The sequence below is a fragment of the Magallana gigas genome, chromosome 1 (assembly GCF_963853765.1).
Source record: "Magallana gigas chromosome 1, xbMagGiga1.1, whole genome shotgun sequence".
NCBI classification, from domain to species: Eukaryota; Metazoa; Mollusca; class Bivalvia; order Ostreida; family Ostreidae; genus Magallana; species Magallana gigas.
Window position 1 is genome coordinate 3,904,204 of NC_088853.1, and position 12,928 is coordinate 3,917,131.

The window sequence follows — 12,928 nt, forward strand, 5'->3', positions numbered from 1 at the left end:
AAAACTGGTAACAACAAAAAAGACGCGCCTTCATTGTAAAAATATCTTAAAATATATACACAAGTCTGCCAGATAAGTAATTGCTTATGCTCCTCGAGTGGAAAGTTAACCAAGGATAAGAAAAACTCTCTTATTAAATTAATTCCAATGCACGCCTCTCTCACATCCCATAGAGTCGTACACACATCCCATAGAGTCCAGGCATGCAGCACAACTGGTGCAAACCAAAGACGTTTTATTCACACGTGTGTGAAGTGTGGAAATGAGTCAATATCTCCTGGAAAACAAGAGAGAGCTAAGACAGCCATAGAGGATCTGAATCAATAGAACTCTTGTCCCATGCAGCAAATCAACACAAATCTACCTCAACTATGATCTTCGATAGATTATCTGCATCTGGGAATTCTCTCTTCATTAAATTTTTTTCATAACACAGAAAAAAAAACTATAAATGCATTGGAATTGGTTCAGATTTGACATCTTTTATTTTGGAAATGCATTAACTATTATTAGAACTTACTTGGATACTTTACAGTATCTGCAGGTCTGTAGCTCCTAGTCTGAAAAAATTTGGATGGACGACCTGGGAGCTACACTACAGTGCCACCCATTGAAAAAAATTGTATATTCATTGCGCAGAAAAGAGTGCACCAGTTTTGAACTGATTAACCTTATTTATACGCAAATTCAAAACAGTTGTTAACAATGAATTCTTTGTGCAATTGACTACTGATATCTTCTGTTAACTTGCCTCAGACTTTCTCTGAAACATGCTACCGACCATGGAAATTTACATCAAGATGGAATGTCGCCAATTTTACATGTAAAGAAACTGCATCACTTCAGTTTACGGAGCTGGTGATGGTGTTTAAAAGACCATCAGAGGCAAGTAAAGAGATGATATCAGTAGTTAATTGCATGAGGAATTCATTGGTACTAACTGTTTTCACAGATTTTGCATATAAACAAGGTTAATCAGTCTAAAACTACAGTAATTATAGTAACCTGTTACATGTAATGAAAAAAACTTCAACAAGCTGTCGGAATTGTTATTGTAAATTATTTCATGTGTTTGTCAATAATGGCTCTGCCATAATATTAAGTACAATTTCTGCACAGAGAAAAATGAATCTTTAGTACCAACAAGTCCATGCCACTATAATATTTCAAGAGTTTAACAATATACAAGGTTGTAACCTTTTAGCACACCCAAGTATCTTCTACTTGTTTGTTGTACTCTCTCTCTCTCTCTCTCTCTCTCTCTCTCAGTAAAACATCCTGTTACACCAAAACACAGACAGCACCAGGAGTTATTTCCCTTCCTCCATACAATGCTGTCTGGAAAAAGTGTAAATACTTCCGAATAGCCTCCAATAACTTTAGGATCCGCGTCCTTTTGGCGCTAAAAGACGTTTTTAAACAAAATAACATATGATACAGATCGAAACCGGTTCAACAATTTTCATACCAAATTGGGAAATTTCGACCTAATTTATTATCCCACACAGCATCCTACAGGCGATGCGGGAGTCATCCGTTTCCTATTTCAATTTTAGGTTTTGTGCACCGACTTTCGTTCATATGCTCTTAACCGTCCATAACTTGAGTAGCACATTGTGTAAATTATTGTTTTCTTATATCTAACAACCTTAGTTACATACCTCAAATTTTACTAAGTTCTCCAGTGAATTTTTGGCACACCCTCGATCAGCTAGTCAATATGGCGGAGTTATTCGTGACGTCACATTACCGGAAATAAACAAACCTTGCATATTTACTTTCGGTTTGTCTTTCTGAACCAAGTAACAAACACGTGGAATTTCTCAACACATGAGGATTTTAAACTAATTTCCGTGACAGAAATTACCACATAGTTCAGTTATTATAAACGATTACAAAGAGTTGTTCTTTTTTACATTAACAAAAACCAGGGACGTATATACTATAACCTGCAAAAACTGTTTACACACACAAACACTGTATAGGCCTATAATTATATATGCGCCTTATGATTCGTACAGGCACGTAGCATCGTTTTTGAAAGGTGGGGGGGGGGGGGGGGCAGACTCATCCAAAAAATCTTGACAAGCAAAAAAAAAAAAAAAGGAAATAAGACTTTCCCAAAATCTTCAAAATCCTAATCCGGGGGGGGGGTATAGTATATAACTTCAATTTCAATCCTAATTTCCTTATTTCCATACTGGCGTGCGACTAGTTCTCGCCAAGTACCATTTCTCGCCAGTACATTGTGACGTCATTTTATCAACACATAAAATTATAGACGAAAAATGACGTCACAATGCACCGGCGAAAAATGGTACTCGGCGAGAACTGGTCGCACGCCAGTATCAATTTTTTACATCGTCAAAAAAAGTGTGGGGGGGGGGGGGGCCAACTCTATGATAATTCAATTTTTTATATGTAAATTTTAAAAAATTAGTTGCTGTGAGAAAAAGTGGGGGGGCCAGGCCCCCCCTGCCCCCCCCCCCCCCCGATGCTACGTGCCTGTCGTATAACGTTAATTAAAATTTTTGCATCAGTCAAGCTGCGTCTTTTTCGACGGTTGCTTACTTTCTGTTAGTTTAAGAAATATTTCATTGATAATATATACATAAGTATACAAAGTGGACATGGATTAAACAGCTGGCAAAGTATAGCCTATTTTAGGTCTTTCCATTATAGAGATTATAAGGCACATGTACATTATATACAGATGTAACAATAGTATAAAATGTTTGTAGCTTTACAAACACATTTTAAACTAATCTATAAAGACATTACAGAACGTTGAATAATGAAATAAAAAATGAAATGAAGAATAACAATCAGTTACAGTCCAAAAAACAAAAGCAAGAAAAAAATGATTTAATTGAAAAATGGAACAGAAAACATGATAAAAAAAACAAAGTAACAAAAACATGGAAAAAATGTAACGCAGGCTTAGCAATATTATGCACACGTTTACGGTTAAGTTTCATACAAGCACATATATTTATGCAAATTACAATTGTACGTTCTAAATTATTTTTGTGTGGTTTTTTTTAATATATAAAATGATGAATTTGTCCAAAAAAAAAAACAACAGCGACAAGGAATATACAATGTTAACATCTGTTAGTATGTATACTTTCTACTGAAAAGTTAGGTTCATTTCTTAAAATCAGGAAAGAAGTACATTGTAAAAGTACAAGTGTCTTCAATTTTCTATACCACCCTAGGTTAACCCCACTTTATGAAGTGTTTGCTTTGAATCAAATGCTAGTGGGTGGAACCGAAATTTATTAAAAGAAATAGACCATCAGAATTTAGATAAGAAGATCTGACACACTGACCCCCCCCCCCCCCCCCAAAAAAAAAAGAAAACAAACAAACAAACAAACAACTACAAAAACAACAAAACAATAATATACACATAACTGAATATAAATTAGCACGGAATGATCGACGGCTTTCATTTATTTGTAGGTCATCTTGTTTAATTACTAAATAAGCTGACATTCTATAGTGTCTTCATACAAATGTTTATTGTAAATGAAGAAGATGAGTTAATTAGGCGAATAAAATGCCTATAGAAGGACCGGTATGAAAAAAAAATACATCTTCTCTTTTTACCCCCCTCCCCCCCCCCCCCCCCCCAAAAAAAAAAAACATCCAGTATGTTGTAAATAGATTTCAATAAATATTTTAAAAACATGGAGATGTTACATTAAAAGTTTAAAATCAAGGATTTACAAACTTAACTATAACAAAAATTGTTGCAGTTAAGTCTGGCTTTGATTTTAAACTTTTGATGTAACAGAGAGATGACCCACCATAGTAATCTCCACCCTCCCTTATAAACAATAAATTCTACAAGCTTCCAATTACTACAGACTTATCTCACCAATGTTAAAAGTATTGACGAGGAGAAATGTTCATTGTTCTATGGTCTTCTGGGATCTGTTAAAATATGGCACAAAGGTCTTTGGATCAGAGCTAGCATTTTCAATGGTTTTGTAATTATCTTTCTTTTCGTACCCAAAAATTAAGCGCAAAGATCAGTTGTCTTCGAGTGCATGTTTAAATGCAAGGTTACCTCAAGGCAGCTGTTCCTGAACCTCTACTATTTTTTTTTAAATGCTAATGATGTTGCTGAAAATAAGTCTTTGGGTAAGTTACCGTATTTGCAGATGTTAACTGAATTTAATACGCATCTAAAAAAAATCGAATAATCCTTAGGGATTACCCTGATTACACAAACAGTTAATTTTAGAAGTTTTCCATTTCTGAGACTTATGTTTGTGAGTTTTGCCCTTGCTATCTCGAACTTCACAGAATCACTGGTAACTGCTTGGTGATTTCTGGTTCTCCTCCACGTCCCCAAATAGGGCCATCCACCAACAGATTGGCTGGAGGTAGTCTGCAGGACTGTAGTACGTACACTTGTTGGCAGGACTGTAGTACGTACACTTGTTGGCAGGACTGTAGTACGTACACTTGTTGGCAGGACTGTAGTACGTACACTTGTTGGCAGGACTGTAGTACGTACACTTGTTGGCAGGACTGTAGTACGTACACTTGTTGGCAGGACTGTAGTACGTACACTTGTTGGCAGGACTGTAGTACGTACACTTGTTGGCAGGACTGTAGTACGTACACTTGTTGGCAGGACTGTAGTACGTACACTTGTTGGCAGGACTGTAGTACGTACACTTGTTGGCAGGACTGTAGTACGTACACTTGTTGGCAGGACTGTAGTACGTACACTTGTTGGCACTGGTACACGTGGGTTATGCTTTGGCTCACTACTTGACTCTTCATCAATGACCTGTTTCCGATAGTTACAAAGCATAGTTACTGAGGTATTTCTGTAGCTTCGCATTTCTTCAATTTGTCATGATGCATGGTCCGAACCTCTCTGCGGGACTTTACTATGAACAAAGTATCTGACTTGGCCTTTACAGTTATACCTGGATCCTTCCAGATAGACTCCACATTCTTCCATTCGGCGCCAATATACCAAATCACCAACCCTGAATGGACATGTATGCAGTCTGATGTCATATACTCTCTTCATGAATTTATGCGCAGAGTTCAACTTCTGCCTGGCGGCATCGGGCGTTTTTTATAGCACAGTCTGTTTTAACTCCTGCACATACATCTATCTCACCCTCCTCCCCATTTTGAAAAGACTTCGGAGGGGGCCCTACATCAAGGTTGCTGGTACATTAACCTCTCTTCCCAGCATAAGTGTATTCGGTGTATACCCTGTGTGACGGTTTATGGCTGACCGGAATGCCCCTGTGAGTGAACCCAGATACTTGTCCCAAGTTTTAGGTTGACTGTCTATATAACAGTGAACAGCATCCATCAAAGTGCGATAATTGCGCTCTACTTGACCATTACCGGAAGGCCAACAGGGAGCTGTCCTGGACTTCTGTATTCCCAGCATTTCACAAACCTTACAAAAGAGCTCTCTGTCAAAGTTACGGCCTTGATCAGTAAAGATCTCGAAAGGATACTCGAACTAAATGGCGAACCTTGAGAAAAGTCATCGATAGCTGCCCTCGCGATAACCTCTGTGGTCTGTGAAGGATCATCTACACCATATTGAAGAAGTAGATTAGGGATAACAAATCCAAGAAAGTAACTGCTGAAGAACTGAACAAATCTCAGGGAAGTCTCGTGAACTTTCATTCGAGCACCTGGATTTATTACATACTTAGCAACGATAAAGAAAACATTCCGAACACGTTCGCAGGGGTGATAGAGATAGAGACTGGTTTGTCAGTTAGATTTGGTTCGCACCAAGAAATAATTGTCTTAATCTTGTATAAAAAGTTATAATATTATATCCTTCTTTTTGTACCAAATGTTACAACACTGTCTTACTTACAAGAAAAACCCAACTACAAAGAAATGTCCCTTTTATTGAGTTTTATCTACAGCTTGATAATACTCCCCAAAAAATCATTTGTATATGAATTATGTAATTAATGTTATGCATAAACATTAAACAAACACTGTAAATGTCTCAAAATATGAATATTAGCACTTGAACATAAGCACAATATTCCTTCAAAACTATTTAAATAAATATGAAATATTAAACAGAAACACTTTATCTATCTATTCAACAAAGCCAAGTTTTTTATATGAGAGAAATGTGCTAAATCCACCATTCTGCTTAAGGTGGTATGGGACATCTGTCGATATTAATGTAGATTAAGGTACATTATAATTGAAATACTTTCACCAGTGTAGAATTTTCAAATTTTACAATATTTAACCCCCCCAAAAACACATAAAAATATTTGGAGAGGTAAAAATTGTAAAACCCCGAGCGGGATTCGAACTCATGACTTACAGATCTAACCCACTGCGCTATGCTGTTAGTTGACAATATTGGGAAAGAAACAACTTATATAATTATAATTCATTTTATTGTTTATTTCGATAAACAATACGTCACAACATGGAAGTGTCCCATACCACCTTAAAGTCGGTCAAAATATTCCTCAAAAACTATTTACATAAACATGAATTTTCTATCTACCTGATCATTATAACTCAGTTTTTATGTCGGAGAAATGTGCTAAATCCACCAATAATATACATATACCTAGGTATATTTTTACAAAATGCATCATAAACCCCATACAAACAGTTGTATCAGAGTGTTAACAGCATGTTCTACATAACATTTGCCTTATCCCACTATATAATAATGTAACTTGTCATAACATTGCAGGTATTAAAGGGTTTAGGATATCTAAGACATGGTTCAGCCGTACAATATATAATACACATTAAAGTCAGCTATTTACACGTTGCCATTGTTTTTGTTCAAACTTTATAAAAACAACCTTTGGGTATGGTCCACTTTGAATCCCCCTTCTCCCAAATCCCCAATTACACTTATCATGGCATTTTGTAATAAAACATTGACTGATATTCAATAAACTCTCCTACAAAAAAAAATGTCAGGGATCAACAACATAAAATACAGATAATTCTAGAAAACATTACTAGAAGGGGGATAACTGCTTTTTCATTTCAAATAAAAGAATACAAATTTGAGTTATTCCCCTTTAAATGTGTTTAATCAATTTCTTGTCTGCAAATCAAAACTGAAAAAATGAATCAGCACACATTAGCCACCATTCTAAGCGACAATATTTCAGGAGTATATCATATAAAACATACACATACTGTAAACTTAGCAAATCAATAACAATTACTGTAGAGTTCACGTTGGAGAATGCAGAGTCCATTGATGACGCGATTTAACTCTAGAGTTTACGTACACAGAACGCAGAGTCAATTGATGATGCAATATATCTCTAGAGTTTACGTACACAGAACGCAGAGTCCATTGATGATGCAATATAACTCTAGAGTTTACGTACACAGATCGCAGAGTCAATTGATGACGCGGTATATCTCAAGAGTTTACGTACACAGAACACAGAGTCCATTGATGACTCGGTATATCTCTAGAGTTCATGTTCACAGAAAGCAGAGTCCATTGATGACGCGATATATCTCTAGAGTTCATGTTCACAGAAAGCAGAGTCCATTGATGACGCGATATATCTCTAGAGATCATGTACACAGAACGAGTCCATTGATGACGCTTTCTTTATGTAAAGTTCCCGTACACAGAAACGGACGCATTATTTATGTACACAGAAACGGAGTCCATTGATGACGCCTTATTTTTACAACAAACTATTTTTATACAATTTGTGTCGATTTCTGTGACAATCAGAATTATGGATTATCTGAGCAGTTTCTGTACTGTCTCCACCTCAAGGAGTTTGAAAAAGCAGCTTGTCTGTAAGAAACAACATCCATCATTAAATAATTGTATTAATGAATAACACCAAATACTAATGAAAGAAAAAGAGAACAAAGTCATATAACTAATGCTCCCCCATTACTTGACATTGCTACACATCAAGAATAGCAGAGTATGCATTAAATACACAAATCAATAATGGGCATTACTTGAACAAAATAATCAGATCTTTTTGTTCCTGGAAATATTCTCATCTATTCATGTGTCTTTGTTATATTCAAATCTACACATTGAAATTCCATGCAGCTGTTTAAAGGAGTTATGCTTATAAACAAGAGGCCAAGGGGCCACATTGCTCAACGAGCAACAACTGTCTTAACTCTGATCAAATTAACTTTACAGTTTTCAAATCAAAATCAAGACATTTACTAAATAAATAGATCTTGCTTAAAATATTTTATTTCATTACAGTATCAAATCAAAATATCTTTACAATTACTAAGTAAGTAGATCTTGCTCAATTTTTTTTTATAAATCTGCCAATTTTTATCCACATATTTTTATGGTAAATATCAAGCCCCTTTTGTTGTACAAGTAAAAAGATTTTTTCTCTTCCTATATAACACCCCCCCCCCCCCCACCTCTCTTATGGCCATTTTCTCTGGAATTATTATGGTTTGATCAAACTTTAATCTGCACAACACATGCTTTCACACAAGTTACTGCTTTTTGGGCTGAAAATTTTCCCAGAATATTTTTAAAGATTGTTTCTATATATTCCTATGTAAAAATTCATTCCCCATTGTAGCCCACCCTACCCCAAGAGACCATGATTTGATCAAATGTGAATCTATACTGTCTGGGGATACTTCCACACAAGTTTAAGTTTTTCTGGCCGAATAGCTTTTGAGAAGATTATTAAAGATTTTCTCTACATATTCCTATGTAAAACTTGATCCCCCCATTGTGGCCCCGACCCTACCCTCAGGGACCATGATTTGAATAAATTTGAATTTATACTGTCTGAGGATGCCTCCTTTCAAGTTACAGCTTTTCAGGCCAAATGGTTTTTGAGAAGAATATTTTTAAAGATAAACTCTATATACTCCTATGTAAAACTTCGACCCCCCCCATTGTGGCCCCACCTTACCCCCGGGGACCATGATTTGAACAAACTTGAATCTAACCTATCTGAGGATGCTTCCATACAAGTTTCAGCTTTTCTGGCAAAATTGTTTTTGAGAAGATTTAAAAAAAAATATCTCCAAATTTTCAATAAATCCTAATTTTTTCCCTTTAATTAGGGTGTGTCCCTTTATTTTAACAAACTTGAATCCCCTTTACCCAATGACGATTTGTGCCAATTTTGGTTGAAATTGGCCAAGTGGTTCAGGAGAAGAAATCGAAAATGTAAAAAGTTTACAGACAGACGGACGGACAGAAAGTGATCAGAAAAGCTCACTTGAGCTTTCAGCTTAGGTGAGCTAAAAACCAGGACTGACTGATGGACGGGTCAAATTATACCCTTCATGAGGGGTAGGTTGAAATCATTATTTCCTTAGAATTCCCTTACATGGAGTATAATAATGCCACAATTAGCAATGCAAAGATAGATTTTCAAATTGATAAATATTATTTACACTTATTTCTTTAGTTATTATAGACGTCGTTTGGATATTTGTTATAATTATATACTATATGATAATCCACATTTAGCAAAGTAAAAACTTGTATAACATGATGTTTCTCACTCAGCAACAGACAGCCATGTTTGGATGATCACAAAGTGTGAAATAAACAGGAGTCAGTATTACAGTCCATGTGAATTATACACAGCTCAATTTCAGCTGCAGATGTTGAACAAAGTGACAAACAACATGTGTGGTTTTGAGAGCAGACTAGATTTGTACAGAAACATTTACAACCTGTCAATATCCCAGCTATCTCCATTATATGGCTGGTGTTGAGCTGGACATGGCGTCCTCATCAGGCCGGGGTCTGTGTTCATCTACAACAAGTCATTAATTAGCTGTTAATTAATCATCTCTATACATAATATGTAATGATAGAGCTACATCTACAATTAAAACTTTGAACTGATTACCCTAACACTTGCTTTATTATTTATCTAATTATTTAAATTAAGTCAATTAACATGTCACAAAACAACAGATTACAAATACATGCGTCAGTGAGTTTTACTTTCGTTTAGTTGATGAGTTGTTGTGACGAGGTGTCGTGTATCGTGTGTCTCCATCAGGACGGGGTCTGTGTTCATCTACAACAAGTCATTAATTAGCTGTTAATTAATACATACAGTATATGTAATGATAGAGCTACATCTACAAATTAAAACTTTAAACTGATTACATTGACACATGCAATAATATTTATCTAATTAATTAAACCAATTCAAATTACTTGTAACTAATTACATGTGTCACAAAAAGTAATTACGATGACCTTTTATTCTAATTAACCAAATACAAGAAATACAATGTCATGTGAATGTACATCTAATTAATAAAAAAAATGTAACTAATGTATATTTAAGATAAACAATGAATCCCAGCTAACCCTGTAACAATGAGTTGTTTATATTGACAAACAATCACACAGATAAACATGTCTTACATGTATCTTATTGACTGATAATTAACACGGACTGTGTGTCTTAGTTATCTATATCTAATTAATGTGAATGATAATGACTCAGACTTACCTGTCAGAGCGTGCTGTCTGGTGATATACCTGTAGACACACACCTTGTTGTTGTATCCGACCCAGAGACGGTGAGTGTTGACATCATAACTCAGGCTCTGTGGTATACCCATCTCTTGTGATTTTGTCAGTAGATGTGACAGGAACTGACCGTCCTTATTTATCATCTGTACTGTTTCGGTTATCCAATCACACACCAGGATGTGTGACAGCGCGTCAGTACAGATTCCATGTGGCAGTAGTCGTGATCCTGATGGATGTCCTGTGTAGGAGAAACGATATCTTCCTCCACGCTCTGTCACCACTACAGCACCAGACGTATAGTCTTTATATAAATCAGACACCACGACATCCCCATTGTTGTTCTCTGTTATATAGTAAGGTCTACTATACAGTCCCCGTCCTGTGTTGTTGTGCTGTATGGTTTGTGTGAGTTGTCCACTCTGGTTGTACCGGGTTACCTTGCCTGTCTCCTTGCCTGTCTTTGTATCATTGTTATACATCCCGACCAGTAGATCCCCAGTGGACGGGGACCAGTACACACACCGTGGTTCCCATGTAGAGTCTGTTGTCTCTATAAATGTGGTGGTTGTTTTCATATCCTTTGACAGTTTGTTGATGTTAGAATTCCTATCTATATAAATCAGTTCACTCTCACTGTTCACTGTGTGTAATCCAAAACCACTCCATGAATCCTCCACACGATGTAGAGGGACACCCGTTGTGTCTGTCAACATGAGATTTTTCCAATCACTGACCCAGACCCGGTCTGATGTCACACAGGAAATGTGAAAACAACCATCAACACCTGTCACTGTGAGAGATTGATGGAGCTCAGCACCAGACGTCAGTTTCAGCAGACACTGGTTTCCTACGCGTCGGTTTCCTCTCTCTGTGATTTGGATTGCACTCAGTGACTCCATCACATCCTCCTTGTTGAGTGACTCAGTCATGGAGAGCTGGCTGGTGTGGAGTGTAAGATGTATCTGGGGGAGGGCTGTCTTTGTGAAGGAGAGGAATTGTAGCGCACTGAATGTGAATGCTGGCTGTACATATCTGTGTTCATATCTCCTTAGTCTGACAATATGTCTGATCATTTCTATCTTTTGTTTTTTACATCTGTGTTTGAAATCAAAGTCACATAACACATTGTTCAATAGATCATATACCACATAGTCAATGAGATCCTTCAGTTTCTGGGCCTTTGTTAACATCTCTGATTGAAGGGGGGAGAATTCTGTGTGACAGGTTTTGACATCAGCTTTGATTCCTGTCAGGAGAACAGGTCTGTAAAAGAGAGCCTCACTTCTGATGGTGTGAATGGTTCCTCTGTGTTGTTGTCGCTTTGTTTTATAGGATGTTCCAACATCAAGTTGTCTGTGAGTTCTATGTTTTCTGCAGTGGAAACAGACAGGAATTTGACAAGGTTCACAGTACTTTGTATAAACATGGCTAGGATGTCTCACACAGATCTCTTGTGTTGGGATGTAGTTGATTTTATCACGGTGTGACACAACATCATGGTCTATTGTTTGGAGATCTTTTACATGGTTCTCTTTACACTGGGGACACAGATCACATGGACACGATACACAATGGTACGCTGTGTCCCCCGGACACTTAGAACACTGATTTACTCCGTATGGGGAGCTTGCTGTGATGTATTGGGAGCTTGCTGTGATGTATTGGGAGCTTGCTGTGGTGTATTGGGAGCTTGCTGTGATGTATTGGGAGCTTGCTGTGTCCATGATGTGGGCGGTCTGGGTCATAACCTGTTGAATGAAAATAAAGTGTTTTAAAATTATGTCAACCACATTCTTTCAAAACTATTTAATGATTTGATGGATTTATATCATATCAAATTTTGTATGTAAGGAATATTTTAATTTAAAACAGACTCTTTTCTAAAATTATATATTTTCCATTCATAGATAAATAATGGTCTATTACTATCTGATGATTAAAACACTTGACTTGTAGATAAATTTTTTGGTTAAAACTCTAAAACATTGGTGAAAACTTTCTCCCACTCTCCTTTTTTATTTATCTTCTCATTCAGATATTCATGCTCTCTCTCTCTCTCTCTCTCTCTCTCTCTGTTTACTTTTTAAAACAACACTTGTATGTTTAACTTTCTTGTTCTTTTTTTCTCAATCAGTCTTTGATAAACATGCATCCTCTCTCTCTCTCTCTCTCTCTCTCTCTCTGCTAAACATATACTTCTGTTTTTTGTTCCTACCTCTCTCTCTCTCTTTATCTACCTACCGGTATTAATGACTTGTACTCTTGCTCTTACTTTTTCTCTTTCATTTCTTCTTAAATAGCAACATGTACTCTCTCTCTCTCTCTCTTTTTCTCATACTTATTCTGTTAAATATTAACTTTTTTTTGCTCTATCTCTTACTCTTTTTTAAACCATCTCTCTCT

General features: G+C 36.4%; 2 protein-coding genes across 19 annotated transcripts in view; both read right to left on the minus strand.

The window, feature by feature from the left end:
* The window catches only part of LOC105339947 (talin-1), a 92,655-nt gene extending 90,872 nt beyond the window's left edge, over nt 1–1,783 (minus strand). For 7 of the 14 annotated variants that reach the window (XM_066080953.1, XM_066080937.1, XM_066080933.1 and 4 more), the window contains exon 1: nt 1,662–1,783. The gene's annotated coding sequence lies outside the window, so the exon portion shown is untranslated. The remainder of the gene's footprint in view (nt 1–1,661) is intronic. The other 7 variants (XM_066080982.1, XM_066080945.1, XM_066080960.1 and 4 more) reach the window with 3 other exon arrangements.
* Nucleotides 1,784–5,889: 4,106 nt separating this feature from the next.
* Nucleotides 5,890–12,928, minus strand: part of LOC136269778 (uncharacterized) — a 238,535-nt gene continuing 231,496 nt past the window's right edge. For all 5 annotated transcript variants that reach the window (XM_066081140.1, XM_066081137.1, XM_066081135.1 and 2 more), the window contains 4 exons: nt 10,503–12,273; nt 9,983–10,058; nt 9,706–9,788; nt 5,890–7,816 (listed from right to left, as the gene is read on the minus strand). In XM_066081140.1, the coding sequence (XP_065937212.1) occupies nt 9,785–9,788; nt 9,983–10,058; nt 10,503–12,270 (1,848 nt within the window). In that variant the 5' untranslated portion in view covers nt 12,271–12,273 and the 3' untranslated portion in view covers nt 5,890–7,816; nt 9,706–9,784. The remainder of the gene's footprint in view (nt 7,817–9,705; nt 9,789–9,982; nt 10,059–10,502; nt 12,274–12,928) is intronic.